The 26,820-nt window shown below is 50.3% G+C and overlaps 1 protein-coding gene and 1 pseudogene across 1 annotated transcript in view; one reads left to right on the top strand and one right to left on the bottom strand.

Moving 5' to 3' along the window:
• The window catches only part of LOC110568750 (uncharacterized), a 164,775-nt gene that overhangs the window by 71,896 nt on the left and 66,059 nt on the right, over nucleotides 1-26,820 (bottom strand). The window contains exons 22-33 of the mRNA XM_064362875.1: nucleotides 26,329-26,488; nucleotides 26,010-26,089; nucleotides 19,781-19,967; nucleotides 18,653-18,808; nucleotides 18,155-18,288; nucleotides 17,249-17,407; nucleotides 16,233-16,413; nucleotides 9,799-10,010; nucleotides 7,820-8,008; nucleotides 6,813-6,952; nucleotides 5,627-5,789; nucleotides 5,429-5,515 (exon numbers count right to left, since the gene is read on the bottom strand). Of these exons, the coding sequence (XP_064218945.1) occupies nucleotides 5,429-5,515; nucleotides 5,627-5,789; nucleotides 6,813-6,952; nucleotides 7,820-8,008; nucleotides 9,799-10,010; nucleotides 16,233-16,413; nucleotides 17,249-17,407; nucleotides 18,155-18,288; nucleotides 18,653-18,808; nucleotides 19,781-19,967; nucleotides 26,010-26,089; nucleotides 26,329-26,488 (1,848 nt within the window). The remainder of the gene's footprint in view (nucleotides 1-5,428; nucleotides 5,516-5,626; nucleotides 5,790-6,812; nucleotides 6,953-7,819; nucleotides 8,009-9,798; nucleotides 10,011-16,232; nucleotides 16,414-17,248; nucleotides 17,408-18,154; nucleotides 18,289-18,652; nucleotides 18,809-19,780; nucleotides 19,968-26,009; nucleotides 26,090-26,328; nucleotides 26,489-26,820) is intronic.
• On the top strand, nucleotides 24,493-24,587 carry LOC135269164 (small nucleolar RNA U13; annotated as a pseudogene).

Genomic DNA, 26,820 nt, shown 5'->3' with positions numbered 1-26,820 from the left:
CGATGACATCCATGTCCTCATCACTGAAACCTATAAATATGTGACCTTTCATGGCAAAAGAGACTTTGCAGTGTGATTGACTTGAGAATCCTGAGATTGGGAGTTGATCCAGGTGGCCCTAAAGTAATCACAAGGGTCCTGTGAGACGGAGGCAGGAGGGTCAGAGTCACACAGACTAGAAGATGCCACGCTGTTGGCTTTGAAGGTGGAAGAAGGGGCCATGAGCCAAGGCATGCAGGTAGCTTGTAGAAGCTAGAAAAGGAAAGAAAATGGACTCTCCCCTGGAGCTTCCAAAAGGAACACAGCCCTACTAACACCTTGATTTTAGCCATGTGAGATCCATTCTGGGCTTCTGAGCTCCAAAACTGTAAAATGAATCTGTGATGTTTTAAGCCACTAAGATTGCAGCAATTTGTTACGGCAACCATAGCAAGCTAATACACAATTGCTCCATCATTTATTCACTCAACAACCATTCAGATTCTGGGCCAAGTACACAGTAGCACGTTGCCATCTTTCCTACCTGTGTTGACTGAGAAGTTAAAAATGCCTGCTAAGGAGCTTTATCATTGTTGTGCACCTTTAAAGGGATGCTCAGCTTCATGTTAGAACCAAGACGGAGAAAGAGAAGTAAGGGTCCAAGAGGACGGGGAGAAGTGCGAAATGACAAAAATGTTAGTCATTAAACACACACGACTTTGTTTTGTTTTTTTGAGACAGTCTCACTCTGTCACCCAGGCTGGAGTGCAGTGGCATGACCTTGGCTCACTGCAACCTCCATCTCCCGAGTTCAAGTGATTCTCCTGCCTCAGACTCCTGAGTAGCTGGGATAACAGGTGTGTACTACCACACCCAGCTTTTTTTTTTTTTTTTTGTATTTACTAGAGATGGGTTTTCACCATGTTGGTCACGCTGCTCTCGAACTCCTGACCTCAAATAATCCGCCTGCCTCAGCTTCCCAGAGTGTTCATATTACAGGCGTGAGCCACCACGCCCAGCCTACACATGGTTTTAAAAAGAGCAGAGAGGCCGGGCGCGGTGGCTCACACCTGTGATCCCAGCACTTTGGGAGGCCGAGGCGGGCGGGTCACAAGGTCAAGAGATCGAGACCATCCTGACCAACATGTGAAACCCTGTCTCTACTAAAAAATACAAAAATTAACCAGGCGTGGTGGTGTGCACCTGTAGTCCCAGTTACTCGGAAGGATGAGGCAGAAGAATCACTTGAACCAGGAGGCAGAGGTGGCAGTGAGCCGAGATTGTGCCACTGCACTCCAGCCTGGTGTCAGAGCGAGACTACATCTCAAAAAAAAAAAAAAAAGAGCAGAGAGCCCGATTATACAAAACAAAAGGACTGCCATTTACTCAGTCTGTTGTCAGCTGGGATGTGAAGAAGCCCGGTATGGTCACATCTTCTGATTTTTTTTTTCTTAGAAACAGCAGAAATCTGGATTTCACTCAAAATCTTCTGATTTTCAAATGTAGCAATTAATTTCCTTAAAGAATTTAAATGCTAAGCAGACCAAACAAAACCCATCTGCAGGTCGAATTTGGCCCACGGTGCCGGCTCTACAATCTCCGGCGTAAGAAACAGCAAACACCATCGGGAGGCACTTTGCAGGTGTCTGAGGCTGTCATCCTGCCATTCATTTTCCCCTAAAAGCTCCAAGAACTGTACTACGTCATCCCTGGGGAGACACAGACACAGACACACACACACACACACACACACACACACACACACACACACGGCCTCATTTGACTAATGGTGAAGGGAGCCCCAGAAGGGTGGGTCTCAATGCGCAACACGTGCTTGGTTCACCCTCCTTCCCAGGGGCTGGGGTGCATCTTGCAAGGGACAAACAGCCAGGCGTGGTGGCTCATGCCTGTCATCCCAGCACTTTGGGAGGCTGAGGCGGGTGGATCACCTGAGGTCAGGAGCTTGCGATCAGCCTCACCAAAATGGAAAAACCCCATCTTTACTAAAAGTACAAAAATCAGCTGGGTGTGGTGGTGGGTGCCTGTAATCCCAGCTACTCGGGAGGCTGAGGCAGGAGAATCACTTGAACCCAGAAGGCGGAGGTTACAGTGAGCCAAGATCATGCAGGTGCACTCCAGTCTGGGCAACAGAGTGAGACTTGGTCTTTTTTTAAAAAAAAAAAAAAAAAAAAAAAAAAAAAAGGATAGGAGGGGTCTGCACATGAACCTGGGAGGTGGAGGGTTGCAGTGAGCTGAGATTTAATCACTGCACTCCAGACTCCAGCCGGGCAACAGAGGGAGACTCTGTCTCAAACAAACAAACAAAAAAAGAGAGAGAGAAACAATGACTATCTTCCTTGGAGGCTTAGCACACAGCACATGCTCCGTAAATGCTTGCTGAAAAATACGGTGATCTCCCAGAGTATCGACGCCTCCTAGAGGTGTCAGGAAGAAGCCTTGGACGGTGGTGTAGTAGGCATTTTACAATACTCCATTGTAATCTTCACAGCCCCTGCATAAGAGATGAGCACTACTGCTCCCATTCTGCAGACAAGGAAACTGAGGTCCAGAGACATGAAATAATTTTCCAAGGACACACAAGCAAAAACAAGTTTCACCCCTAGAGAGCCAAAATGTCAAGACCCTCATCCAGGCCCAGGGACTCTTATCTGTAATCACAGCACTTTTTTAATGTTTTGAGACCAATTCTCTCCCTGTCCCCCAGACTGGAGTGAAGTGGTGCTATCTCAGCTCACTGCAACCTCCGCCTCCTGGGTTCAAGTGATTCTCGCGCCTCAGCCTCCCAAGTAGCTGGGATTATAGGCACCTGCCACCATGCCCAGCCAATTTTTGTAGTTTTTTAGTAGAGATGGGTTTCACCATGTTGGCCAGGCTGGTCTAGAACTCCTGACCTCAAGTGATCCACCCTCATTGGCCTCCGAAATTGCTGGGGTTACAGGCATGAGCCACCATGCCTGGCCTAATCCCAGCACTTTGAAAGGTAAGGTAGGAGGATTCCCTGAATCTAAGAATTCAAGACCAGCCTGGGAAACAGAGAGAGATCCCCATCTCTACAAAACATTTTTAAAATGAGCTGGGCGTGGTGGTGCACCCCTGTGGTCTCAGCTACTCAGGAGGCTAGGGTGGGAGGATCACTTGAGGCCAGGAGGTCAAAGCTGCAGTGAATGAGCCATGATCGAGCCCCTGGACTCTAGCCTGGGTGACAGAGCAATACCACGTCTCAAAAAAGACCCTCTAACTCAAGGGTCAGCAACTAAGGCCCCTGGTCCAAATGTGGTGTGTTTCAGTAAGTAAAGTCCTGTTAGGACACAGCCACGCCCATTCATTACGTATTCATTATGAACTGTCCACGGTTCTCTCGAACTGCAATGGCAGAGCTGAGTCAACAAGGCCTGAACCGTGTGCCCGTGAAGCCTGAACTCGTCACTACCTGGTTCTTTCCAGAAAAGTTTGGTGACCTCTACTCTGGGTCCCGGCATGCAATGGGGGTGTTAAATAACATCACGGCAGGAACTATTCATTGAGCACCTACTGTGTACCAAGTCCTGTAGCTACAGTGGTAAATGAAGTACTCACGGAGATCATGAGTTTTCCAGAGTAACAAAGGAACCAGTGACTGATGAATCACACAAAAATAGAACTGGGGCCAGGTACGGTGGCTCACACCTGTAATCCCAGCACTTTCAAGGCCAAGATGGGAGGATCACTTAGAGTCCAGGAGTTCAAGACCAGCCTGGGCAACATAGCAAGACTCTGTCTCTACTAAAAATAAAAAATTTAAAAAGGCAGGTGTGGTGGTGGTGGTGGTATGTGCCTGTGGTCCCAGCTACCCGGGAGGCTGAGGTGGGAGGATTACTTGAGCCTAGGAGGTCAAGGCTACAGTGAGCGAGATTGTGCCACTGTACTCCAGCCTGGGTGACAGACTAAGACTTTGTCTAAAATAAAAGAAAGAAAGAAAGAAACTGGAATGCATGACTGGTGCTAGAAGCAAAAGATATAGGGCAAGCTGGGCGCAGTGGTAATCCCAGCACTTTGGCTGGGAGGCCGAGGCGGGGAGATCACTTGATGTCACAAGTTCGAGACAACCTGGCCAACATGGCGTAACACTGTCTCTACCAAAAATACAAAATCTAGCCAGGCATGGGAATGCACGTCTGTAATCCCAGCCACTCCGGAGGCTGAGGCAGGAGAATCACTTAAAACCCGGGAGGCAGAGGTTGCAAAAAGGATGTAAGTGATCGCTGGGGTAACCAGGGGTGTGTGTGAGGTGGTCTGGGGGTCATGTGAGAGGATGCTGGAGCTCAGCCCTACAAGATGAGTAGAAGGGAGGTGAAGGAGAGGGTGACAGCTCCAGGCGCAGGACACGCAGAGGTCCTGAGGCAGGAAAGAGCCAGGCGAGGAAATGCGAAGAGGCTGGACGAGGGGAATGCAGGCCACGAAGTGGGGCTGAGGGCACAGGACTGGGGCTTTACCCCAAGAGAGGCTGTCACAGTTTGAGAGCAAGGGAGTGGCAGAGTTATGCTGGCCTTTAGAAAATATCCCTCTGGGCTGGGCGGGGTGGCTCGCGCCTGTAATCCCAGCACTTTGGGAGGTGAGGAGGGTGGATCACGAGGTCAAGAGATCGAGGCCATCCTGGCCAACATGGTGAAACTCCGTCTCTACTAAAATACAAAAATTAGTTGGGTGTAGTGGCACGTGCCTGTAGTCCCAGCTACTCGGGAGCCTGAGGCAGGAGAATCGCTTGGACCTGGGAATTGGAGGTTGCAGTAAGCCGAGATCACATCATTGCACTCCAGCCTGGTGACAGAGTGAGACTCCATATGAAAAAAAGAAAGAAAGAAAGAAAGAAAGAGAGAGAGAGACAGAGATAGAGAGAGAAAGAAAGAAAGAAAGAAAGAAAGAAAGAAAAGAAAGAGAAAGAAAGAAAGAAAAGAAAGAAAGAGAAAGAAAGAAAGAAAAAACATCCCTCTGGCTGTCACATAGACCGTACTAGGGAGGACCAAATGAAACAGAGAACCCAGGCAGGAGAACCTTTTTCTTTTCTGAGGCAGAGTCTGGCTCTGTGGCCCAGACTGGAATGCAGTGGTGCGATCTCGGCTCACCGCAACCTCTACCTCCTGGATTCAAGCGATTCTCCTGCCTCAGTCTCCGGAGTAGCTGGGATTACAAGTGCACACCACCATGCCTAATTAAAAAACATTTTTTCTTTTTTTTTTTTTTTGAGAAACAGGGTTTCCATATGTTGCCAGATGGTTCTCAAACTCCTGACCTTTCAAGATCCTCCCACCTCAGCCTCCTGAGTGGCTAAGACTACAGGTGTGAGCCACTGTACTCAGCCCAGAGAACGTTTCTAATCCTATTGAGAGATGACAGCAATTTGAACCAGGGCTGGCTGGGGTGCAAAGGTCTCTGGGGCCTCCACTCTTACCTTGTGCTGATTCCAAGTAACCAGGCACCCCTCTGTGTTCCTGGGGATGGCTGTGCCATCGTATGGATGCGTCAGACCTGCACAGACCTGGGAGGGACAACCACATACATGTACACACACATGCAGGGAGGTGAGGAGGCAGCCGGGACCTCCTTCCAGCTCTCAGGCACCTTCCCGGCTGTGCCCAGACCCACTCACATAGGGGTGTCCGGCCTGGTAGCCCAGGACGACAGTCTGCAGGGTTTCCTCTCGGCCGTTCAGGACAACCCTTGTCTCCAGGGAATAACGCTGATGTCGCCTGTCAGCCGTGAAGGTCCCCTGCAGGATGAGGCTCTGTGGGATGGGCAGGCGCAAGGGGTGCCTGGTGTGCAGAGGGAAAAACAGACCAAAGCCACTAAAGCAGCTGGCAGTGTCGGGGACAACTGGCCCCCACGGTCTCAGCCTGGGCCTGTCATGAGCTTGCCGAGTTTGGAGTCTGTCTCAGAGAAGAGAACATCAGGACATAGGGTAGCCCTGTGCTTTCACAATTTGTCATTCAGAACCCTTCACCATCTCACTGTGCCATCAAGGTGGGCATGGCTGGGGTTCCCATCACCATTTGACAGTAAAGACCCAACGGGATAGATGGCACACATTATCTGGTGTCACACAGACTGGGGTTGAAATCCAGGCATGGTCTTTCACTAGCTGGGTGACCTTGTGCAAAGGACTTGACCTCTGTGCCTCAGTTTCCCCATATGTAAAATGCAGCTAAAATAACACTCATTGGACACAGTGATCAGGACGAGAGGTAACATACATGAAATGAATGTAAGCTCCCCAAGAGCAAGGGTTTCTGCCCTTCTTGTTCTCTGCCATTTTCCACGTGCCCAGAAGAGCACTTGGTACATAATAGGTGCTCAATGAATGTAAATGGGGCAAAAACACAAATGAAATCTGCAAATGATGTTGCTATTCCTTGTCATTACTGCTGCTGTTTAGGCCGTAGGTGAGTTATCTAATACCACACAGCTGCTCAATGTAAAACCTGGTGTCTAAGACGGCTCTGCCCATTCCAATCTCATGCTGTTCCCAGCACGCAGGGAACTGCCTTTTTAATGAGCTCTGTCTCTAGGAAATGAGAAGACTCTCCAAGCAGCCCCAGGCTAGGATGATAAGACTCTGACTTCTGCTGCCACCTCAGCAACTAACGGAGGGGATAGGGATGTGGCAGCTTTCAGGGGAGGGGGCTCTTCTCTCGGATCTGGGTTCCATTTGGGCCCCAGCAGGTCAGCAGGGTTTCTCCAGGTGGCTCTACCCATCCTGTCCCCCTGCCCAGGGACCCTCCATGCTGGAAAAGGGGAAACTTGCAGGGGTGTCAGCCTAGGAGAAGGGGCACACGCACCTAAGGAGCAAGGTCCCCCGTTTCTGGTACAATGTCCTGTCTCGCCTCAGCTCCTCCAGCTCGCCCTCCAACTGCAGGCCCCGAGACTGGCCGTGGGCACCGGTCCCCAGAGCCATCAGTGACACCTGGGTCTTCCGCGGCTGCAACAAGATCCAGGCTGAAGGGAGGGATGGGCCAACAGGACCAAGCCACAGACCCGCCTTGCAGAGAGGCAAGGGGTAGCCCCCCACAGCTTGTCGATCGCCCCCAGAAATGACTATCTAAGAACAGCTGCTGAACTGGACCGCAGCCTCCAGACTGATCAGACCACAGGATCCCACCAGCTCCCACCACAGCTGGACCTCCCTAGGTGCCCAGGAGGAACGAAGAACTTGGACTTCTCAGCTAAAAGAAGCCAAGCTTGCTCCTGGATCTGTGCTAATGTGACTAGGGTCCATTTCACAGACTAAGAAACTAAGGCTTGTCTGAGCATGGTGGCTCACCCCTGCAATCCCAACACTTTGGGAGGCTGAGATGGGAGGATCACTTGATCCCAGGACTTTAAGACCAGCCTGGGCAACACAGCAATACCTCATGTGTGCTTAAAAAAAAGTCAGAGATTTCCTCCCCCTGGGATACCGTTTCATCTCCTTCCTACTTGGTGGACTCCTATTCATCCCTCAAAACCCCTTCAATGCCATGGTGCATGGGTGGCATGTGCCTATAGTTCTGATACTTGGGTGGCTGAGGTGGGAGGATCATGTGAACCCAGAAGTTGGAGGCTGCAGTGAGCTATGACTTTATTGCTGCATTCCAACCTGGGCAACAGAACCAGACTGTCAAAAAAAAATCTAAAAAGAAAAGAAAGAAAAGGAAAGTGAGAGAGAAAGAGAGGCTCAGGGAGGCCCAAGGTCACAGGCCAAGCCAGCGGCACAAAGCTCTTTTCTATCCCAAGCAGGGAGAGAGGCAGGAGAGCCAGGTGAGGGACTGGTCGGTCTCTTGACTGCACGGGCCTCCCGGGCTCTCACCCGCTCCACACGCCTGTAGGCCGCTGTTAGGTTCAGCTCCCGCTGGGCGCCTTTCAACCAGCAGTGCAGGATCTTACGGTCCCAGCTGTTCTCAGCACGGATCTCACCCTGCACTGCTGTGTTCCAGGCTGACTCGAGTTTGCTCCAGCTGTGGAAGAGGCTCTGTGCCAAGACCGTCACCATGGAAACCTGCAATGAGGTGAGGAGGAGGACCAAGGCCTTTGAACACCCTATTTCCTCCCCCTGGGATACCCTTTCATCTCTTTCCTACTTGGTGAACTCCTATTCACGCCTCAAAACCCCTTCATGCCATTTCTGTGAGGCCTAACCTGACCGGTACAGGGAGGCTAGTTTTCTCTACAGGGCCTTAAGGAAAAAAAACAAAACTCCTCTCTGTTGCCCCAACCCTGAGCAGACATAACTTCCTTCTCTCCTCTTCAGTTTGGGAATCTGATCTCGCTGGGCTGCTATTACTAGTAGCCAGCATGTCTATACCTTGAAGGGCACACACTGACGGGTGGCCTTTGGGAGTCCTAGGAAGAGCTGGGTGTGACCTGGCTCGTCTCGGGGCTGGGGAGGCAGGCCACTTGCAGCCGTCACTCAGCACAGGCCCCACACCGTAGTCGGTGCCCTGCTGGCTGCCATCCCTCATTCACACAATTCAGGGGACTCACAGGGAGAAGTGGCAAGGACAAGACAGGGTTTGGGCATGGCTGAGCCTCCAACCCAGTATCGGAACTTCGCACCACCTTGTCCCATGTCACTGACCCTCGGTTCCCCACGGCCAACTTCCCCATTTCCTTGAATGGCACTTCCATCCCACCAGATGCTTGAGCCAAAACCTCTGAGCTATTTATTTCCTTTCCGTCACTCCCTCCCCACCGCCAATCCATCAGCAAATCCGGCATCTCCAGGATCTGGTCACTTGCTGGTACCTCCACTGCCACCACCCTGGGCCGGGCCGCCATGCCCTCCGGTTGGGTGAAGGATGGGAGCTGGCTGGTTGCCCGCACCTTGAGCTCCTGTCTTGGCACCCTCTGGTACACAGAGGCCACCTCACGGTCCCTAAGATTACCACCACCCTTGACTCCACCCTGATGCCACCCAGCCCTGCCTCAGGGGGCACTCTGCTGCCCTCGGATGAGCCCCCTCAGGCCTGGACCTTCCCCACCTCCATGCATCACCCAGTACAGGGAGACTGTCCATGGACCAGGCTCTCTCAGCCCTGCGGATGACACTCAAGGGTTTTCTCCCAAACCTGTCTTGCTTCTGCACCAAACGCCTGCAGGGAAGCAACTTTCTGACAGTCAGTAGTCGGCATAAAACCGACTTACGCCCTAGAAGTTTTCACTCTGTTTTTTTTTTGGCAAAAGCCGAAAGTCTGCCTACCTGTTTCCGAAGTACGGTTCGACTTGCTTTCCTATTTCTCTCCCGGTCAGCTGCTAAGCAGCGATATGGGAAATTTGATTTTCTTTTTTTAGTCTACTTTCCTACATCACCTAAGAACTACCTCTGAGGCCGGGCGTGGTGCCTCACACCTGTAATTCCCGCACTTTGGGAAGCCAAGGCGGGCGGATCACCTGAGGTCAGGAGTTTGAGACCAGCCTGACAAACATGGAGAAACTCCACCTCTACTAAAAATACAAAATTAGCCAGGTGTGGTGCTGCATGCCTGTAGTCCCAGCTACTCAGGAGGCTGAGGCAGGAGAATCACTTGAACCCGGGAGGTGGAGGTTGCGGTGAGCCGAGATCGCGCCATTGCACTCCAGTCTGGGCAACAAGAGCAACACTCCATCACAGAAATCAATCAATCAATAAATAAAACTAACTCTCATAACTGTAGAGACTGGGAGGGCCAAGCTTCACACATCTGTGAGCTGCTGTCTGCCCACAGGCTTCAGCTTTTATGTGCCTCTGCACCAGAAAAACATCTCAGTGGCCAGGGACCAGGCATGTGCTGGGGGCCGAACACTGCTCACCCGGAGGTAGGTGGTAACTGGAGTGTAGACCTCGATCTTGCCTTCCCTGTTGGGGCCCTGACTCCGGGAGTCCACACTGACCACCAGGTCCTTTAGGGTCCAGGCCTTGCCCAGAGTCAGCTCCAGGACAGCATGGAACACAGCTCTGTGTGGCCAGTACAACCTGTGAGCTGCAGACACCATCAGCCACGGACTATCCAGGTTCAAGCCTCCTGCAAGAGACAGAGAAAGGAGAGTCTGGTATGCCGGGCAGACAGGAAGCTTCTAGCAGGCAGCAAGAGGTCCCCAGAGTCTCATCACAGCCGCGATGGGAAAATCTCAAAACTGGAAATGACTAGGCATGAGGAAACTGTCTAGGACATTGGCAATGCTGTGACTTATGACGGGGTATGGATCACACAGGTGTATCCATCTGTCAAAACTCATCCAATCATACCATGGAGATATATGCATTTCACTCTGCTTAATGAAACACATGCTGAAACGTTTAGGGTGAAATGTATCAATGTCTACAACTTAACTCTGAACTGCATGGAAAAAAACATAGGGCTGGATAAGTGGAGAGAGAGGTGATGAGTCAAGTGGGGTAAACTGTTAATAGCAGAACCCAGTATGAGAGGATGCTGGTGATCACTGTCCATCCATTCAACTCTTCTGAAGGTTTGCAATTTTTTCCTAATAAAACACTGGAAGGCTGGGAGCAGTGGCTCATGCCTGCAATCCTAGCACTTTGGGAGGCCAAGGCGGGAGGATCACTTGACTCTGGGAGTTTGAGACCAGCCTGGACAACAAAATGAGACCCCATATCTACAAAAAAATACAAAAATTAGCCAGGCACGGTGGTGCTGGCCTATATTCCCAGCTACCTGGGAGGCTGAGCTGGAGGCTGCAGTGGCCGTGATGGTGCCACTGCATTCCAGCTTGGGCAAGAGAAGGAGACCCTGTCTCAAAGAAAGAAAGAAAAAGAAAACGCAGGTGGAAATGCTGAGGCCTGTGAAGAAAAATAATAAAGAAGGAATTTGATAAAAATGGCAGAGGTCAGCAAACACTTCTAGGAGGAAGTGACAATTCACCTGAGTGATCAAAGGGGCAGGCCACCCACCCCTGCTCAGATGCAGGGACAATGACACAGTGAGGGGAGGGAAGTGGCACTGAGTTGAGAACAGGAAGACGCTGAAGAGTGGGCAGCCTGGTCCCTGCCCAGCTGCTCCCGTCCCACAGGAAATGAGAAGACGGCGCCATAGAAGAACAGAAGGCAGGCATGGATCCCTGGAGAGCCAGGTCCCCACCCAATTGCTTGACTGACAGGGAAGCCCACCATTCAGAACATGCCCCCACTTACACATAGCGCCTCTTTCCAAACACGTTTAGAGTCTCCAATTAGTTTTCTATTTCATTCATGTTTCCTGCATGGTGATGACGATCTCATTTCACTTTATAGATCACAGTTGGGACCTGGCAAACTCAGGCCCTCCAGAATATCTGTCTGGTTGCTCCGTTTTGTTTTGTTTTATCTTGCTTCTGAGGTCATGGTCATTCATTTATGACTCATTACACTGGGCTGGGCCCAGAGTCGCCCACTAGTGTAAAGATTATGTTATTCTGCTGCTTTCAGACAGAACTGGGATCCAGGTTCTAATTGTATCCCAAGTTCAACATCTGGATCAGAATCAGAAGAGAGCGGCCACTGCTGCGGGAGGCTGGGGGCTGCTGGGGGAAACGCAGGAAACAGGCCTAGAACTGACCACACAGGATTCATGATCCAGGGTTCCCTTCTGGGTACCCAAGGGTCCTGCATGCAGCTAATGGGTCAGGGAGCCCACAGCGGCCCCTCAAAGTGAATGGGGATGGCACAGGCCTGTGTTGGACCTTCGGAGCTGGAAGGACAACTGTGTCTGCACAGACAGGACCTGAAGACATGCTCTCCTTCCTTCTGTACCCCAGAATCCTGTGCAGAGCCTTTCCATGAGGACAGGGCCAGGGCTGGCTCCTGGGCCTCTGGGTGGTCTCATGGCTCATCCAGTAAAAGTCCTGCAAACTTGTCACCATCTGGGGACATTCCTGCCAGTTTTTCTCTACGCCCTTCTCCGTGAGACACTGGGCAACTGCTTTAGGCTGTTCATGATTCTTCTACCTCAACTCTCCAAACTCAGGAGATTTCTAATCGTTTAGGAAGCTCTGGATCTCCAGTTACTCCAAAGGCAAATTAACTGGCCTGATGATTTTTCTGGTTTCTCCTTCTTTATTTCCCGAGGACTTCCAGTCTTTTTAGTCGGATGTCTCACTTTCTCCGCTTTTATTCCTGAGTTTTCTTCTGGGATCTTTTTTACAGCAGCCTTAGGGCCTAATCCTAGGTTGGCAGAGAACTAGCACTCACTCTGTCCTAAGGGGATCCAGGAGAGTCGAGAGGTACCCCAGTGTGGAAATGCGTTCTCTCCTCTGTTTCAGCAGGTCTCCTACCCTAAGTTTTAGAAAAGGATTTCAAGGAGAATGGGTTTTTTTAAACAAACTTTTAAATCTCTGCTCCAGAATATGAGATCCCTAACTTTCCTTAATCGCTGGTTTGAATTAAGTCCTCAGGCAGCTTCTGAGTACACTCAAAACGTAATTACCCTGTTTGAAAACAGGGTAACCAATATTTTCAGCAGCCGACTCAAACATAAGCACATATCCAAGGCTGGCTTAGCATTTAGGGGAAAGTCTCTAACAGGAAATACAGAAATAAAAAGAAAAAAGAAACTCGAAACGGATAAAACTCCCTAAAATTCTGTAACTTATACTCTAAGAGAAGAAAATTGCATTCATGAAAATGATTCTGTAAGAAAGGAAATGAAAAAAAAGAGCTCTTGAGGCCAGGCACGGTGGCTCACACCTGTAATCCCAGCACTTTGGGAGGCTGAGGTGGATGGATCACGAGGTCACGAGTTCAACACCAGCCTGACCAACATGGTGAAACCCTCTCTCTACTAAAAATACAAAAATTAGCTGGGTGTGGTGGCACGTGCCTGTAATCCCAGCTACTCAGGAGGCCGAGGCAGGAGAATCACTTGAACCCAGAAGGCAGAGGTTGGGGTGAGCCGAGATCGTACCACTGCACTCCAGTCTGGGTGACAGAGAGACAATGCATCTCAAATAAATACATAAATACATACATACATACATACATAGGCTCTTGAAAATATACGATAATCCAAAATAAAAATGCCAGCAGAAGGGCTGGCATATGAAGTCGAGGAAATTGGCACAAAAGGACAAAGAAATAGAACAAAAGAGAAACAAGGAGGCTGGGTGTGGTGGCTCCTACCTCTAATCCCAGCACTTTGGGAGGGAGAGGCAGGAGGATCGCTTGAGCCCAGGAGTTTGAGACCTGCCTGGGCAACATCCTGGAGACCCCATTCTCCAAAAAAGAAAAAGAAAAAAGACACAAAGGAAAACAAGTTCGAAAAGAGAAACAAAGAAAACATTAGAGGCTGTTTCTGAGGCCCAACGTCTAACCAACAGGAATTCCACAGCAAAGGGAGGAAGGAAATTATTCAAGAAACTGTACAAGAAAATTACCCAGACCCAAATGACATGTTTCCAAATGAAAATGCCCAGTACTAAGGACCCAGTACAATGGAGGAACATAGGTCCATACCAGCGTACCTCGTAATGAGATTTAACACCACCAGGACTAAGACAAACTCCTAAAAGCTTCTAAGACAGTGAGAAAAGGGTCACATACAAAAGATGATAGGTCAGAAAGAGCATCGGATCTCCAAATTAATTCAAAACAACAACGGAGCAATGCCTTCAAAATCCCCAGGGAAAATTATTTCCAACCTAAAATTCTTACTCATTCAAACTGCCCCAGTAGAATGAAATCATTTTAAATATTCAGGGTCTCAAATGTTTGCATTCTGTTATGGGTTAAATTGTGTTCCCCCAAAAGATCAATTGAAGTCTTAATCCCCAATATGTCCCAATGTGACCTTAACTGGAAATGAGGTCTCTGCAGATACCATCAAGTCAGGATGAGGTCATACTTGAAAAGGACAGGCCCTTATCCAATATAACTGATGCCTGTATTAGACAAGGAAAATCTAGACACAGATACACACACACAGGGAGAATGCCATGTGACAAAACAGGCAGAGATAAGGGAGCACGTGGTTGTAAGCCAAGGAACACCACACATCAACATCCAAAACCAAATGCTTGGAAGAGGCAAGGGAGGGTTCTCCCCACAGCCTCAGAGGGAACATGGCCCTGGTGGCTCCTTGACTCAAACTTACAGCCTTCAGAACTGTGAAAGAACACATTCTGTTGTTTTAAGCTAACCAGTGTAATAATTAATTACAGAAGCCCTTGAAAATGAACACACCCCCCATGTATACTTTCTCTGAAAGGTACTGAAACATGTACTCCATCAGGACAAAGGAATAAACCAAGAGAGATGACACAGGTTTAAGTGAAAGGGGTTTGACCCAGAGGAGAAGTGAAAGAAATTTCCAGGTTGATGAAAAAGGGAGGCTGCAGAACCATAGTTGTGCAACTGGTCTACTTTGGAGCAGGACAAAGGCTCCAGGAAGAGGGTCCTCAAGAAAAATATCAGAACGAATTGAAGTCAATGAGCAATCTGATGTGTCTGACCATCTGGAAAAGAGTTTTGCAATGCTGCTGAAAATTCTGGAATTAGTAGGCAAAAATTCTAGAAAACTAATCAAATAGAAAAAGAAAGGCAATTATAAACTCCAGAAAAATCAAAAAGTCATCATCATAGCACACCATATACCTCAGCTATTTAAGACATTTATAGTTATAATTGGATAAGCATAGAATGTTAACAAAACTTAACTCTTTTAAGAAAATGGAGGGAAATAAGTATTTGAAAGGGGCACCAGTCTAAGAGTTAAATTCTTATCCTCACTAGTAAGAAACCTATGGACAATGACTAAAGCTGAAAAATTAAGAAACAACAGCATGATTATATTATTTTAAAAGATAGAGAATATAAACAGTAAAAAATGGCCAAAAGAATTTACAGTACTTACTGTTTTAAGCAAGACTTGGGGTAGGCGCCAGGCACAGTGGCTCACGCCTGTAATCCCAGCACTTTGGGAGGCCAAAGCAGGTGGATTACTTCAGCTCTGGAGTTCAAGAACAGCCTGGCCAACATAGTGAAACCCCATATCCACTAAAAACACAAAACTTAGCGAAGTATGGTGGCATGCACCTGTAATTCCAGCTACTCAGGAGGCTGAGGCACAAGAATAGCTTGAGTCTTGGATGCAGAGGTTGCAGTGAGCCAAGATTGTGCCACTGCACTCCAGCCTGGGCAAGAGTAAGACTCTGTCTAAAAAAAAAAAAAAGACAAGGTAGGCAGATGTGATACAGAGGATGTATTTCTCTCATACACTTTAATCAACTTTCAGAAAATATAGTTTAAGTCCATACAAGAGCAGAGAGCATAATAAGACGAGCTCCCATGTAACACGGGTGGACCAAGCTTCAACAATGAGAAACTCACAGTTGAACTCACTTTTAAACTAGGTATCACTTCAGTCAAAATAAAAATTGAAAAAATAAATTCATGGATAAACTATGGTGGATTTTGTTTGTTTGGGTTTTTGGTTTTTAGCTGTTTTGAGACGAAGTTTCACTCTTGTTGCCCAGGCTCGAGTGCAGTGGTGTGATCTCAACTCAGTGCAACCTCCACCTCCCAGGATCAAGCAATTCTCCTGCCTAAGCCTCCTGAGTACCTGGGATTACAGATGTCCGCCACCACGCAAGGCTCATTTTTGTATTTTTAGTAGAGACAGGGTTTCACTATGTTGGCCAAGCTGGTCTCAAACTCCTGACCTCAAGTAATCTGCCCACCTCAGCCTCCCAAAGTGCTGGGATTACAGGCGTGAGCCACCATGTCCAGGCAGGTGGATCCAGTTTTTAAAAGTGAGGGACAGTGTTTTCCACACACAAAGATCCCTAAATGCAAAGGCATTGGGGTGTGTCTGGAGAACAAAAAAAGGTCTTGAAGCCTGCAGGGTAATGAGCAATGGGGAGAGTGGGGTTGGACAAGGATGGAGCAGAAGGCAACCTGATGCTTGACTGGCCAGGGTGAGAGTTAGGATGTAATGATAAGCATCATGGGACTCATTAAAGATGAGGGTTTTTGTTTGTTTGCTTTTAAAATTAAGACAGGGTCCTACTGTGTTGTCCAGGCTGATCTCAGACTCCTGGCCTCGAGAAGGCCTCCCACAGTGCTGGGATGACAGGAGTGAGCCACAGTGCTGGGATGACAGGACTGAGCCACCGTGTCTGGCCCCATTTGAGTCTTGAGTTAGGCTAGCAAAGAAAAGGAAAAGGTGTTCCAGGGAAAAGGTTTAGCTTGAGCAAAGGCCTGGAGGTCAGAAATCTGAGCTGCTGGCCAAGGAGGCCCCACAGCCCACACTCACCTTCCCATTTCCACCGGGTGGTCCGAGATGTGTCCTTCCACTGCCCGCCTGCCACAAACAGTGGCCGCCTGTTGTACTGTACCTTCAGGTGACTGCTGCTCTCCACGTGCGGCAGGCGGAGGCTTGAGTGGTACAGCTGCACGCGGCAATCCACCTGCCTCTCGGGCGCCTGCAGCACAAACTGGAGAATACCCACCCCCAAGATGTCAATGAGATCATGCCACCCCCAGCCTTGATCGTGCCCGGGAAGTCGGGGAAGCAGTGAGCCAAGACTGCACCACCACACTCCACAAGGTTAATTTAGAACACCATTTGCGGTCGAGCATGGTTGCTCACACCTGTAATCCCAGCAATTTGGGAGGCCGAGGCGGGCAGATCACGAGGTCAAGAGTTCAAGACCATCCTGGCCAACGTGGCGAAACCCCATCTCTACTAAAAATACAAAAATTACCCAGGCGTGGTGGCACGTGCCTGTAGTCCCAGCTACTTGGGAGGCTGAGGCAGGAGAATTGCTTGAACCCGGGTGGTGGAGGTTGCAGTGAGCCGAGATCGTGCCACTGCACTCCAGCCTGATGACAGAGCAAGACTCCGTCTCAAAACAAAACAAAAAAAGACCATTTGCAGGACTGAAGGTGAAAAGGGGACAAAAATGTGCAAGGTTAAATGTGTGCTGTAGAACCGCCACCTATTCGGCTGCTGAGCACACCACCATCCCTAACTCAGCAGAAGAACCCACCCTCTGGGAAAACCTAAAAGCGAACTGCCGTTTCCAAAATGCATTTTGACGCCTGGAAATCTGTGTTTCCCAAGCCCTCCTTCCAGTCCTTGGCACTGTGACAGGCGTTTCTCAACCCTGGGGACGTGGGGCTGGAGATGCAAAAGGGAAAGTCAGCAAGGCTGAGTTTCAGCTGCCTGCATCCTTGCAGCCGGGGCCAGAGGGCCATGAGGGGCTCCCCAGCTCCCACCGTCCACGCTGGACTCACAGGGCACGGCGCTGCTGCAGTGGCCGGGCTTACCTCCACGAAGTGATTGCTCAGGGCGGGCCCCGAGTCATTCTTGAAGGTCTGGCTGACACGGAGAAGCCTCTTGTTGCCGTTCTCATCCCAGTGCTTCCCGTAGCTCGCCTCCAGCTGCGAGTGCAGGTGGCCTGAGTCCTCCTCGTGCCAGAGCTGGACCTGGGACACACACGAGGGGTGAACTGTCCATGGAGGCCCCGCCCACCCAGTCCCTGGGCCCCCTTGCAGCCACCCACTCTGGGGATATCAGTCTGGTTTTCTGAGGAGATGGTTCTGTAGAAAGCACCACTTTGTTGTTGGTGTTTGTTTTTCCTTTTTTTTTTGAGACGGAGACTCGCTCTGTCACCCAGGCTAAAGGATAGTGGCGCGATCTCAGCTCACTGCAACCTCCGCCTCCCCAATTCAAGTGATTCTCCTGTCTCAGCCTCCTGAGTAGCTGGGATTACAGGCACCCGCCACTACGCCTGGCTAATTTTTGTATTTTTAGTAGGATGGAGTTTCATCATGTTGGCCAGGCTGGTCTGGAACTCCTGACCTCGTGATCCGCCTGCCTCAGCCTCTCAAAGTGCTGGGATTACAGGCATAAGCAACTGTGCCCAGCCTTGGTTTGTTTTATTTTTTAAAATTTATCATTTGTTTACTTTAGAGACAAGCTCTCACTCTGTTGCCCAGGCTGGAGTACAGTGGCACCATCTTGGCTCATTGCAACCTCTGCCTCCTGGGCTGAAGCAACCCTGGATGAAGAGACATCAGACTGAGGCTGAAGCGCCAGCCCTGGATCCATTCCTATATGGCTGTGCTATTGGGAGCAAGTTCATCTCTTTGGGGATGAGCTCAGGGTACTCAGATCACCACTTGTCTGACTCTGGTGCTCTCTCTGGATGGCCCAGCCAGTCTGGCACCCACCTTGTGGCTGAAGGCCGGGATCTGTGTGCAGTGGAGCTCGTGGTCCAGCTCCAGCCTGTAGGCGCCGTCTGAGCCGCTCTCTGTCTGTAGCCTCTGGCTGGTGCTGCACTGGTGTGCTGGCTGCTTTGCCTGAGCTGTGAGGATAGATCAAGGGACCCCTGCCCTCCTGTGCCAGGCAGCCCTCCACCAGGGCTCCAAGAGGAGGAAGGCCCAGCCCAGCCTGGCCTCAGCCGTGTCCCCCCGGCCCTGTGGTCTGCTTCACCTGTCACTCCATTAGAACTTGTCCATGGGGAGGTCTTAAGAGATGGATGAATGTCCCCTTAACAGACACACCTTTCTTTTAATGAGCAGGTACTAAGTCCTACTCAGAGCCCACAGAAGGACTAATGGAAAATCCTGTGGTGACAGCATATCTTAGCTCACAGAGCCACAGCCGCGGGAAACAGGGCAGGCCCTGCCACCTCCACCTGCCCCACAGCCAGGCACGCGGTGCCTTACCCAGGAGGCTGTACTGGATCCTCAGGGAGTGGGTCCAGAGCCGGCCCCGCTGCTGCAGCAGGCCAAGGGCACGCAGCCCCGCCAGCCCTGGCATGAAGAGCTCGGCACCCAGGGTGGCCACCCACTGTCCATCCTTCTCCTTCCTTTCCAGCAGTGCTGCAGGGACAGAGAGCAGGCAGGTGAAAGGGTCAGCACCCAGGGACCAACACCCCCAGCCCCAGGCAAAGAGGGGACTCAGGATACCCCAGGGGCCTTGGGGTTGGGGGCTCCTCAAAGAGTCAACACCTGTGCCCTGCACAATAGGCCACAGACAGGCCTGATGGCGGCTCACTGCAGCCTTGACCTCCCAGGCTCAATCGGTCCTCCCACCTCAGCCTCCCAAGTAGCTGGAACTACAGACATGTGCCACCACACTTGGCTAATTTTTATATTTTTTGGTAGAAGCGGGGGTCTCACTATGTTACCCAGGCTGGTCTTGAACTCCTGGTCTCAAACAATCCTCCCACCTTGGCTTCCTGAAGTGCTGGGATTACAGGTGTGGGACACTGTGCCTGGCCCAAAACTAAGTAGAATGAAACAAACCGAATAGGACAGAAGATCAAGAATTAACAGGGTATCGTGTGATGTCGGATAAATTTCATCCTCTGAAGCTTCTGCTTCTGTGACACTGAAGGGCATCCAGAACACGCAGGTGGAACTGGGCCAGCTGTTACGACTCCCAGACACCCACGTGAGGTGGTCAACAGCCACTGCTCCAGGTGCCCCCAGCCCCAGCTCCTGTCCTTACCTTGGAATCTTCCAGAACCCATAAACAGCACACTCAGGCGCCACCACCCCGGCTCTGGCACAGAGCCAGCACCTAAATGCCCAGTGTATTTTAGGTCAAAATGTTACATGTGTTCCTTATCGTGGGTGAGAATAAAAACAGCCCAAAAGCTGCTATTTTAAGGTTTGTCGGGGCAGGTGGAGGTTGGGGGAGGTTCTAGGGGCTCACACTGAGCCTGCGTCTGTCCTTAGATACCATGTTGATATTGAGAGGCTGGGTGGATGATGACCATCAGGAGGCATTTGGCCCACACCCTAGCCTGGCCACAGAGGAGATGGGGCACAAGGGGTCTCATCTCTTACCTGTCATATGGGCCTGGTCACTCAGCAGATGGCTCAGTGATGCGGAGAAGGCCAGCTTGCTGCCCGCCTGTCGAGTGAGGTTCCCTGTAAAGACAATGGGGCTGCCCCCTGTCACCAGCTTCACCTCCAGCTGTGCCTGGAACCTCTCCGCCTCGCTGCCCATGGGTGGCTGCAGGTCACTCCAGCCCTGAAAAGGCCTCGGTGTCACCTGGGAGGACAGGCTTGGCCAGCAAGCCCAGCCATGATCACACAAGCTGGGACCAGAGAGTGGGCAGGAGACAGCCCAGCCAACAGCTTTCTGTGCCGATCCTTCCCCAGTTTTTGATTTTTCTTGTCACCCAGGCTTGAGTGCAGTGGCGGGATCCTGGTTCAGTGCAACCTTCATCTCCCGGGTTCAAGTGATTCTCCTGCCTCAGCCTCCCAATTAGCTGGGATGACAGGCACACACCACAGTTGTGCTCAGCTAATTTTTGTATTTTTAGTAGAGACGGGGTTTCACCATTTTGGCGAGGCTGGTCTCAAACTCCTGAGCCCAAGTGATCCGCCCGCCTTGGCCTCTCAAACTGCTGGGATTACAGGTGTGAACCACTATGCCCAGCCCTTCCCCAATTTTTTAAACTCCAGATTTCTCAAAATTAGAAACCTGTGTTACCAACTCAGACATAAATACAAAGGACTCCTCTTCTCTCCTTGACAACCCCCTCGTTGGAGTCATCAGGAACTCAGTCGACCATCACTATGGAATGTGACTAGAATCAGCCCCATCTGCCACCTCCGCTGCGCACCAGCTCCAGCCCTGGCCATCGCGCCTGTCTCACTGCAACATCCTCCTGGCTCTCCCGGCTCCCATCCCACCCCTGGCAACTGATCTCCACGTGGTGACCAGACACATCGAATGATGGCACACGAGCGTTTCTTATGGTACAATCCAAAGTCCTTGAGAAGGCCAGTGAAGCCAGAACTTTGTTGGTCACTGGTACAGACACTGGCAGGTGGGCCACAGGGACAGCTCACTACACGGGAGATCCTCTACAAAAGCCATGAGCAACTACAAATACCATGTGTGACGGCCCCGCCAACCTGCGGACACATCCCACACACCCCTCTGATAGCCACTAGCTGGTCAGCTCACCCAAAAGATGTCAAAACAATACTCGCTATTACCAGACCGTCACTACTTAATGCTGTGCTTCCCTGATCCCCACCGACGTGTGCCGATGTGTGTGTACGAATGTGTGTGCATCTGTGTACAGATGTATCTGTACATGGATGTGTGTAGATGTGTATGTATACAGATATATGGAAATACACAGATAGGTGTGTACGAATACGTGGATATGCATGTGTGTGTACAGTGATGTGTGTGTACAGTGATGTGTGTGTACATGGATGTGTCTATATGTAGATGTGTGTATACAGACGTGTGTGCGGATGTGTGTAAAGGCGTGTACATATACAGATGTGTGTATATGAATGCATATGTACAGATATGTCTACACGTGGATGTCGACGCTCGAAGCTCTTCCTGCTGACAGGCACATCCTAGCACCGGCTTTCTCCAGTGTGCATCAGAGGCTGCGCGGTGGTGTCAGAGCTTCCTCAGGGTGCACGTGAACAGGGTGAGCACAGAATTTCTCTCCCAAACCACAACACTTTGCAGTTAAGGAGAACACTGGTCACAAATGCGTCAGGTCAGCAGGCGTAAACTGGGGCTCTCCAGGCAACCCAGGACCCAACCCCCACACACCTGGGTAGGGGGTGCCGAAGAGAACACTTTCCACACCAACCTTAAATCCCACAAACTTTGAGACAAGTTGAACCCAAGCTCTGGCACTTTGCATTCATGAACTCATCTGCCTCAGTTTCCTCATCTCATATGGGTTACAAAGAAGACTTGAAGCAGAGATTTCAAGTCTGCTGGAACAGGCTCCAGAAAGTTCCGGAGCTCTGGCTGTTACTGTAATTGATGAGTCTGGGGTGGATGGAACTGTAATTTCTCCAAAGGCAAATAAACATTTCCAGGCTTCAGACAGCTCTATAGGGAGTAGCAGGAAGGTCCGAGGGGAGGTATAGGCAAACTGTGCCTGCACATTTAGCAAATAACAAGACGTTCAGGTGCCCCTGGGAGTTCTGGAAATGAGGCAGAAGTCTCAGCCATCAAGCAGGGGGAGCTTTAGGAGGAAGACAGCTCTCCCCTGACATGGGTTTTCTCCCCACCCAGGCTGATGGCACAGGTGGAAATGGAGAGTGTATTTATGCAGCAAGACATCCAGCCCCGGCTTCAGATGCTCCACTCCAGCCCTCTGAGAAGACACTGGAAACTGAGGCAGAATCGGGTGATCCACTGCTGAACGTGCCCAGTGGTCATGCCTGGCAGGATCAAGTCTAAAGCTGCTATTTGTACCCTGGCTGGAGTGCAGTGGCACGATCTCAACTCACTGCAACCTCCACCTCCCAGATTCAAACAGTTCGCCTGCCTCAGCCTCCTGAGAAGCTGGGCCTACAGGCGTGCAGCACCACGCCCAGGTAAGTTTTGTATCTTTAGTAGAGACAGGGTTTCACCTTCTTGGCCAGCCTGGTCCCAAATTCCTGACTTCATGTGATCCACCCGCCTTGCCTCCCAACATTTGTATACTTTTTGAAGTCACCAATCTGCTTGAAAAGGGGATGGAAGTTTTAAATCTTCTCCCCAGGATGGAGCAGACAGACACAAAACTTCAACACAATGACAAGGGCTTCAAGTGACTCACTAAGTTCCATCCAGGTACCCTTGGGTAAGATCCCTTGAAAAGCACCTACTAAGATGAAAATGAGCCTGGACAACATAGTAAGACCCATCTCCACACACACAAAAAAGAAAACAAGAAAAGAAAAAAAAATAGGAAGGCATGGTGACACAGGCCATGGTCCCAGCTACCTGGGAGGCTGAGGGAGGAGGATCGCGTGAGCCCAGGGGTTTGAGGCTGCAGTGAGCTAGGATCATGCCATTGCATAGAAAACCTTGTAAAGGAAAGAGAAAAGTGGGGGAGACAGAAAAGTCGTGGGGAAGAGAGGGGGAAAAGACATGGGGGAATGGGAGGGAAAGAGGTAGGAAGAGGAAGAGGGGAATAGAGGGAGGGAGGGAGGGAAAGGAAAGGAAAGAAAAAAGAAAGGAAGGAAAGAGGAAAGAAATGAGAAAAACACATAAACCTTGTGGCCAGGGAATTCCACTGTTAAGAATATACTCTGCAGAGAGCGTGGTGTTCACCCCAGAATAACTGTAAGAGAGGAAACCTGGGAAAAATTCGCGAACACTTCATTATGAAACCAGCTGAATGCCTTCCATTCCACGGACTATTACATGGTCATTCGCACTACACGGGAGGCGCCGATTTTTTTTAGGAGGATATATTAACTCCACGTGCCGATTGTGTGCATAGATCATCTCAGAAAGGAATCACCAAAACAACCCTAACAGTGGTTGGCTTTCAGGAGGGGTGGGAGAGCGGCTTTAAGGCTGCACCAGCACCAACCAATAGGACTTTCAGCAATGAGGACCATGTTTCCGGGCCATCTGCAGCTGTGGAGCACCTCAAATGTGGCCCACGCAGCCAAAGAACCAAATCCTTCATTTTCTTTAATGTTAATTCATTTAGATTTTTTTTTTCTTTTTTTGAGATGGAGTCTCGCTCCATTGCCCAGGCTGGAGTGAAGCTGCGTGATCTTGGCTCACCGCAACCTCTGTCCCCCAGGTTCAAGCAGTTCTCCTGCCTCAGCTTCCCAAGCAGATGGGGTTACAGGGGCTCACCACCACATCCGGCTACTTTTTGTGTTTTTAGTAGAGATGGGGTTTCACCATGTTGGTCAGGCTGCTCTCAAACTCCTGACCTCAGGTAAGCCACCTGACTTGTCCTCCCAAAGTGCTGGGATTATAGGTGTGAGCCGCCATACCCCGCCTCACTTAGATTTCAATAAACACATATGCCGCTGGCTGCCATAGGACACTCAGTTCTACGCTCTTTCATAGCTTTTGAACTTTGAATCATTTAAATGCATTGCCTGTTTTTTTAATTATAGAACTTAATAGAATAGTATTTAGATTAAATTAACCTAAATAAAATCTATAATAGAATTTAAATTGTACCAGTGCGTGCTTGTATAAAAAGATTCCCAAGGTGTGTGTGTGTGTGTGTGTGTGTGTGTGTGTATGCATATATATTTTATTTTTTTTGAGCTGGAGTCTCCCTCTGCCACCCAGGTTGGAGTGCAGTAGTATGAACCTGGCTCACTGAAACCTCTGCCTCCAGGGTTCAAGTGGTTCTCCTGCCTCAGCTTCCCAAGTCACTGGGATTACAGGCACGCACCACCACACCCAGCTCATTTTTGTATTTTTAGTAGAGAAGGCGTTACACCATGTTGGCCAGGCTGGTCTTAAACTCCACCTCAAGTGATCCACCTGCCTCGGCCTCCCAAAGTGCTGAGGATTACAGGCGTGAGCCAGCATGCCCAGCCGCAAAGGTGTATTTTTGAGTAAATAGAGCAAGGTACAAACAGAAAATAGGGACTAACTGGCCGTGGTGGCTCATGCCTGTAATCCTAGCACTTTGGGAGGCTGAGGTGGGAAGATCGCTGGAGCCCAGGAGGTCGAGGCTGCAGTGAGCCATGTTTGCACCACTGCCCTGCAGCCTGAGTAATGGAGCAAGACCCTGCCTCAAGAAAAACAAAAATTAAAAAACCAAAACCTAAACATGACGATTGGGTTTCCATGATATTGTATGATACGTGCCTTCCTCAAAACTTGGTACGATATCGTATCACCCATCTGATGCAAAAGAGAAAAAATAAAACCCAGAAACCCAAACTAAAAGTATTTGCAAATCTATAGCGTTATGCGTTGTCCTGTGTCTCCCTGAAAGACGCTGAAGCCCTACGCCGCAGGGTCTATGGATGCGACCTTATTGGAAATAGGCTCTTCACACGTGACCAAGCTAAGCTGACGTGATGAGGGTGAATCCTAATCCCGTGTGCCCGGTGTCCTTATAAAAAGGGGATGTGTGGCAAAGACACCTACAAAGGGAACGCAAGGTCAAGACAGAGACAGAAGCCCACCTGCAAGCCAAGGACGTCTGGAGGCTCCGAGAATCCAGGAGCGAGACCTGGGACAGACCCTCCCTCACGGCCTTCACAGGAAGAACAATCAATCAAAAACCCCTTCATTTCAGACTCCTGGCCTCCAGAACTGTGAGACTAAATCTCCGTGGTTGAAGCCACACAGTTTAGGGTACTTCGTTAAGGCAGCACTGGGAAATAAATGCAGATTTCTTGGGGCGTGCATCAACACTTCTGAAGGAAATCTGGGATGTGGCATGCTTGAACTTACAACGCATACCTTTCTCTACTCTGAATCCTTTTTTTGAGAGACAGGGTCTCACTCTGTCACCAGGCTGGAGTGCAGTGGCACAAGCATGGCTCACTGCAGCCTCCACCTCCTGGGCTCCAGCAATCCTCTTCCCTCAGCCTCCTGAATTGCTGAGACTACAGGCACATGCCACTCTGCCTGGCTAATTTTTTTTTAAATGTTTTGTAGAGATGGGGTCTTGCTATGTTGCCCAGGTTTATCTTGAACACCTAGCCTCAAGTGATCCTCCCACCTTAGCCTCCCAAAGTTCTGGGATTACAGGTATAAGCCATCATGACCGGCTTGCTTTTCTTTGTTGTTGTTTTTGAGATGGAATCTCGCTGTGTTGCCCAGGATGGAGTGCGGTGGCACAATCTCAGCTCACTGAAACCTCCCACCTCCTGGGTTCAAGCAATTCTTCTGCCTCAGCCTCCCGAGTAGCTCGGATTATAGGCACCCACCACCACACCCAGCTAATTTTTTAATTTTTATTACAGGCAGGGTTTCACCATTAGGCCAGGCTGGTCTCGAACTCCTGACTTCAGAGATCTGCCCACTCTGGCATCCCAAAATGCTGGGATTACAGGCGTGAGATACCGCACCCTGAATTCTTAAAAGCATGTTTCTGTATTATTAATATTCATTTTTAACATCAGTGACAGTGGGATTTTAGCCCATATTTTTCTTCTTTATATATTTCTGGGTAACAGGAATTAACACTTGTTAAGTGGCAGGTAGAAGGGGAAGATCCCAGGGGCGGTGGCAATCGGTAACGGGGCCCTGGGATGGGGCAGGAAATGCCTGGGGAGGTGGCAGGTGCAGACACAGATGAGCCAAGGGCGTGGAACAAACCTTGATGTAGTAGACGTCCCTGTCATCCAGTACCAGCTCCAAGTGACCCATGTGGGCACTCCCGAGAGCCTCCATCTTTCCTGGGTGGGAAGGAGAAACGAGAGTTTAGAGACAAGGGTTCCACATCTGGATCTGGCCCCTGCATCCCCTTGGGAGGACCGCCTGCCCGTTTTCTAATCTCTGAGCCTAGGGTTCAGAATCTGTAAAATGGGGCTGGCTTTAGTGCTGATCTCAGGAGGTCAGCTCACTGCAGGTGCCCAGCCCTGGGTATGGCACCGAGCGAGGGGCCCGGTGAGCAGGGAGGGGACGTTGTCATTACCATCCAGCTCGATTTTCTTCCTGGGATGGAGAAGCTTGAGCCGGAACTTGCTCTGGGGCAAGCTGTAGCTGACGTCCACCCCGACATCCCTCGGCACTTCTGACCCGGGCGTGCCCATGAAGATGTGGGCTGTGGCTTCTTGAGGGAACCAGCTGTCCTTCTGGAAACAGCAGAGTCCTCAAGACTGAGAGTCTCCACCTCCACCCTTCAGACACTCGCACTGCTGTCCTCACAATCCCCCAACCAGGAATTTACTGGGCTTGAAAATCGCCTGCAGACATTTAAAGCGCTGCACCACAGCCCAGGACCGCGTTCACAGCATCGAAATTTATTCAGCAAATGGCCAGGGAGAAGTGGCTGCAGTGCACACCCCTGGCACCCGGCACAGACCCCTCCCATCGTTTTTTTTCGAGAGTCTCGCTCTGTTGCCCAGGCTGGAGTGCAGAAGCACTATCTCTGCTCACTGTAACCTCCGCCACCCCTCCTGAGTAA

Source organism: Aotus nancymaae, unplaced genomic scaffold, assembly GCF_030222135.1.
Source record: "Aotus nancymaae isolate 86718 unplaced genomic scaffold, 86718_ANA_hifiasm-v0.15.2.pri h1tg000049l, whole genome shotgun sequence".
Lineage (NCBI taxonomy): Eukaryota > Metazoa > Chordata > Mammalia > Primates > Aotidae > Aotus > Aotus nancymaae.
Note: the sequence above shows the minus strand (reverse complement) of the source record. Positions and strands in the feature narration are given on the sequence as shown.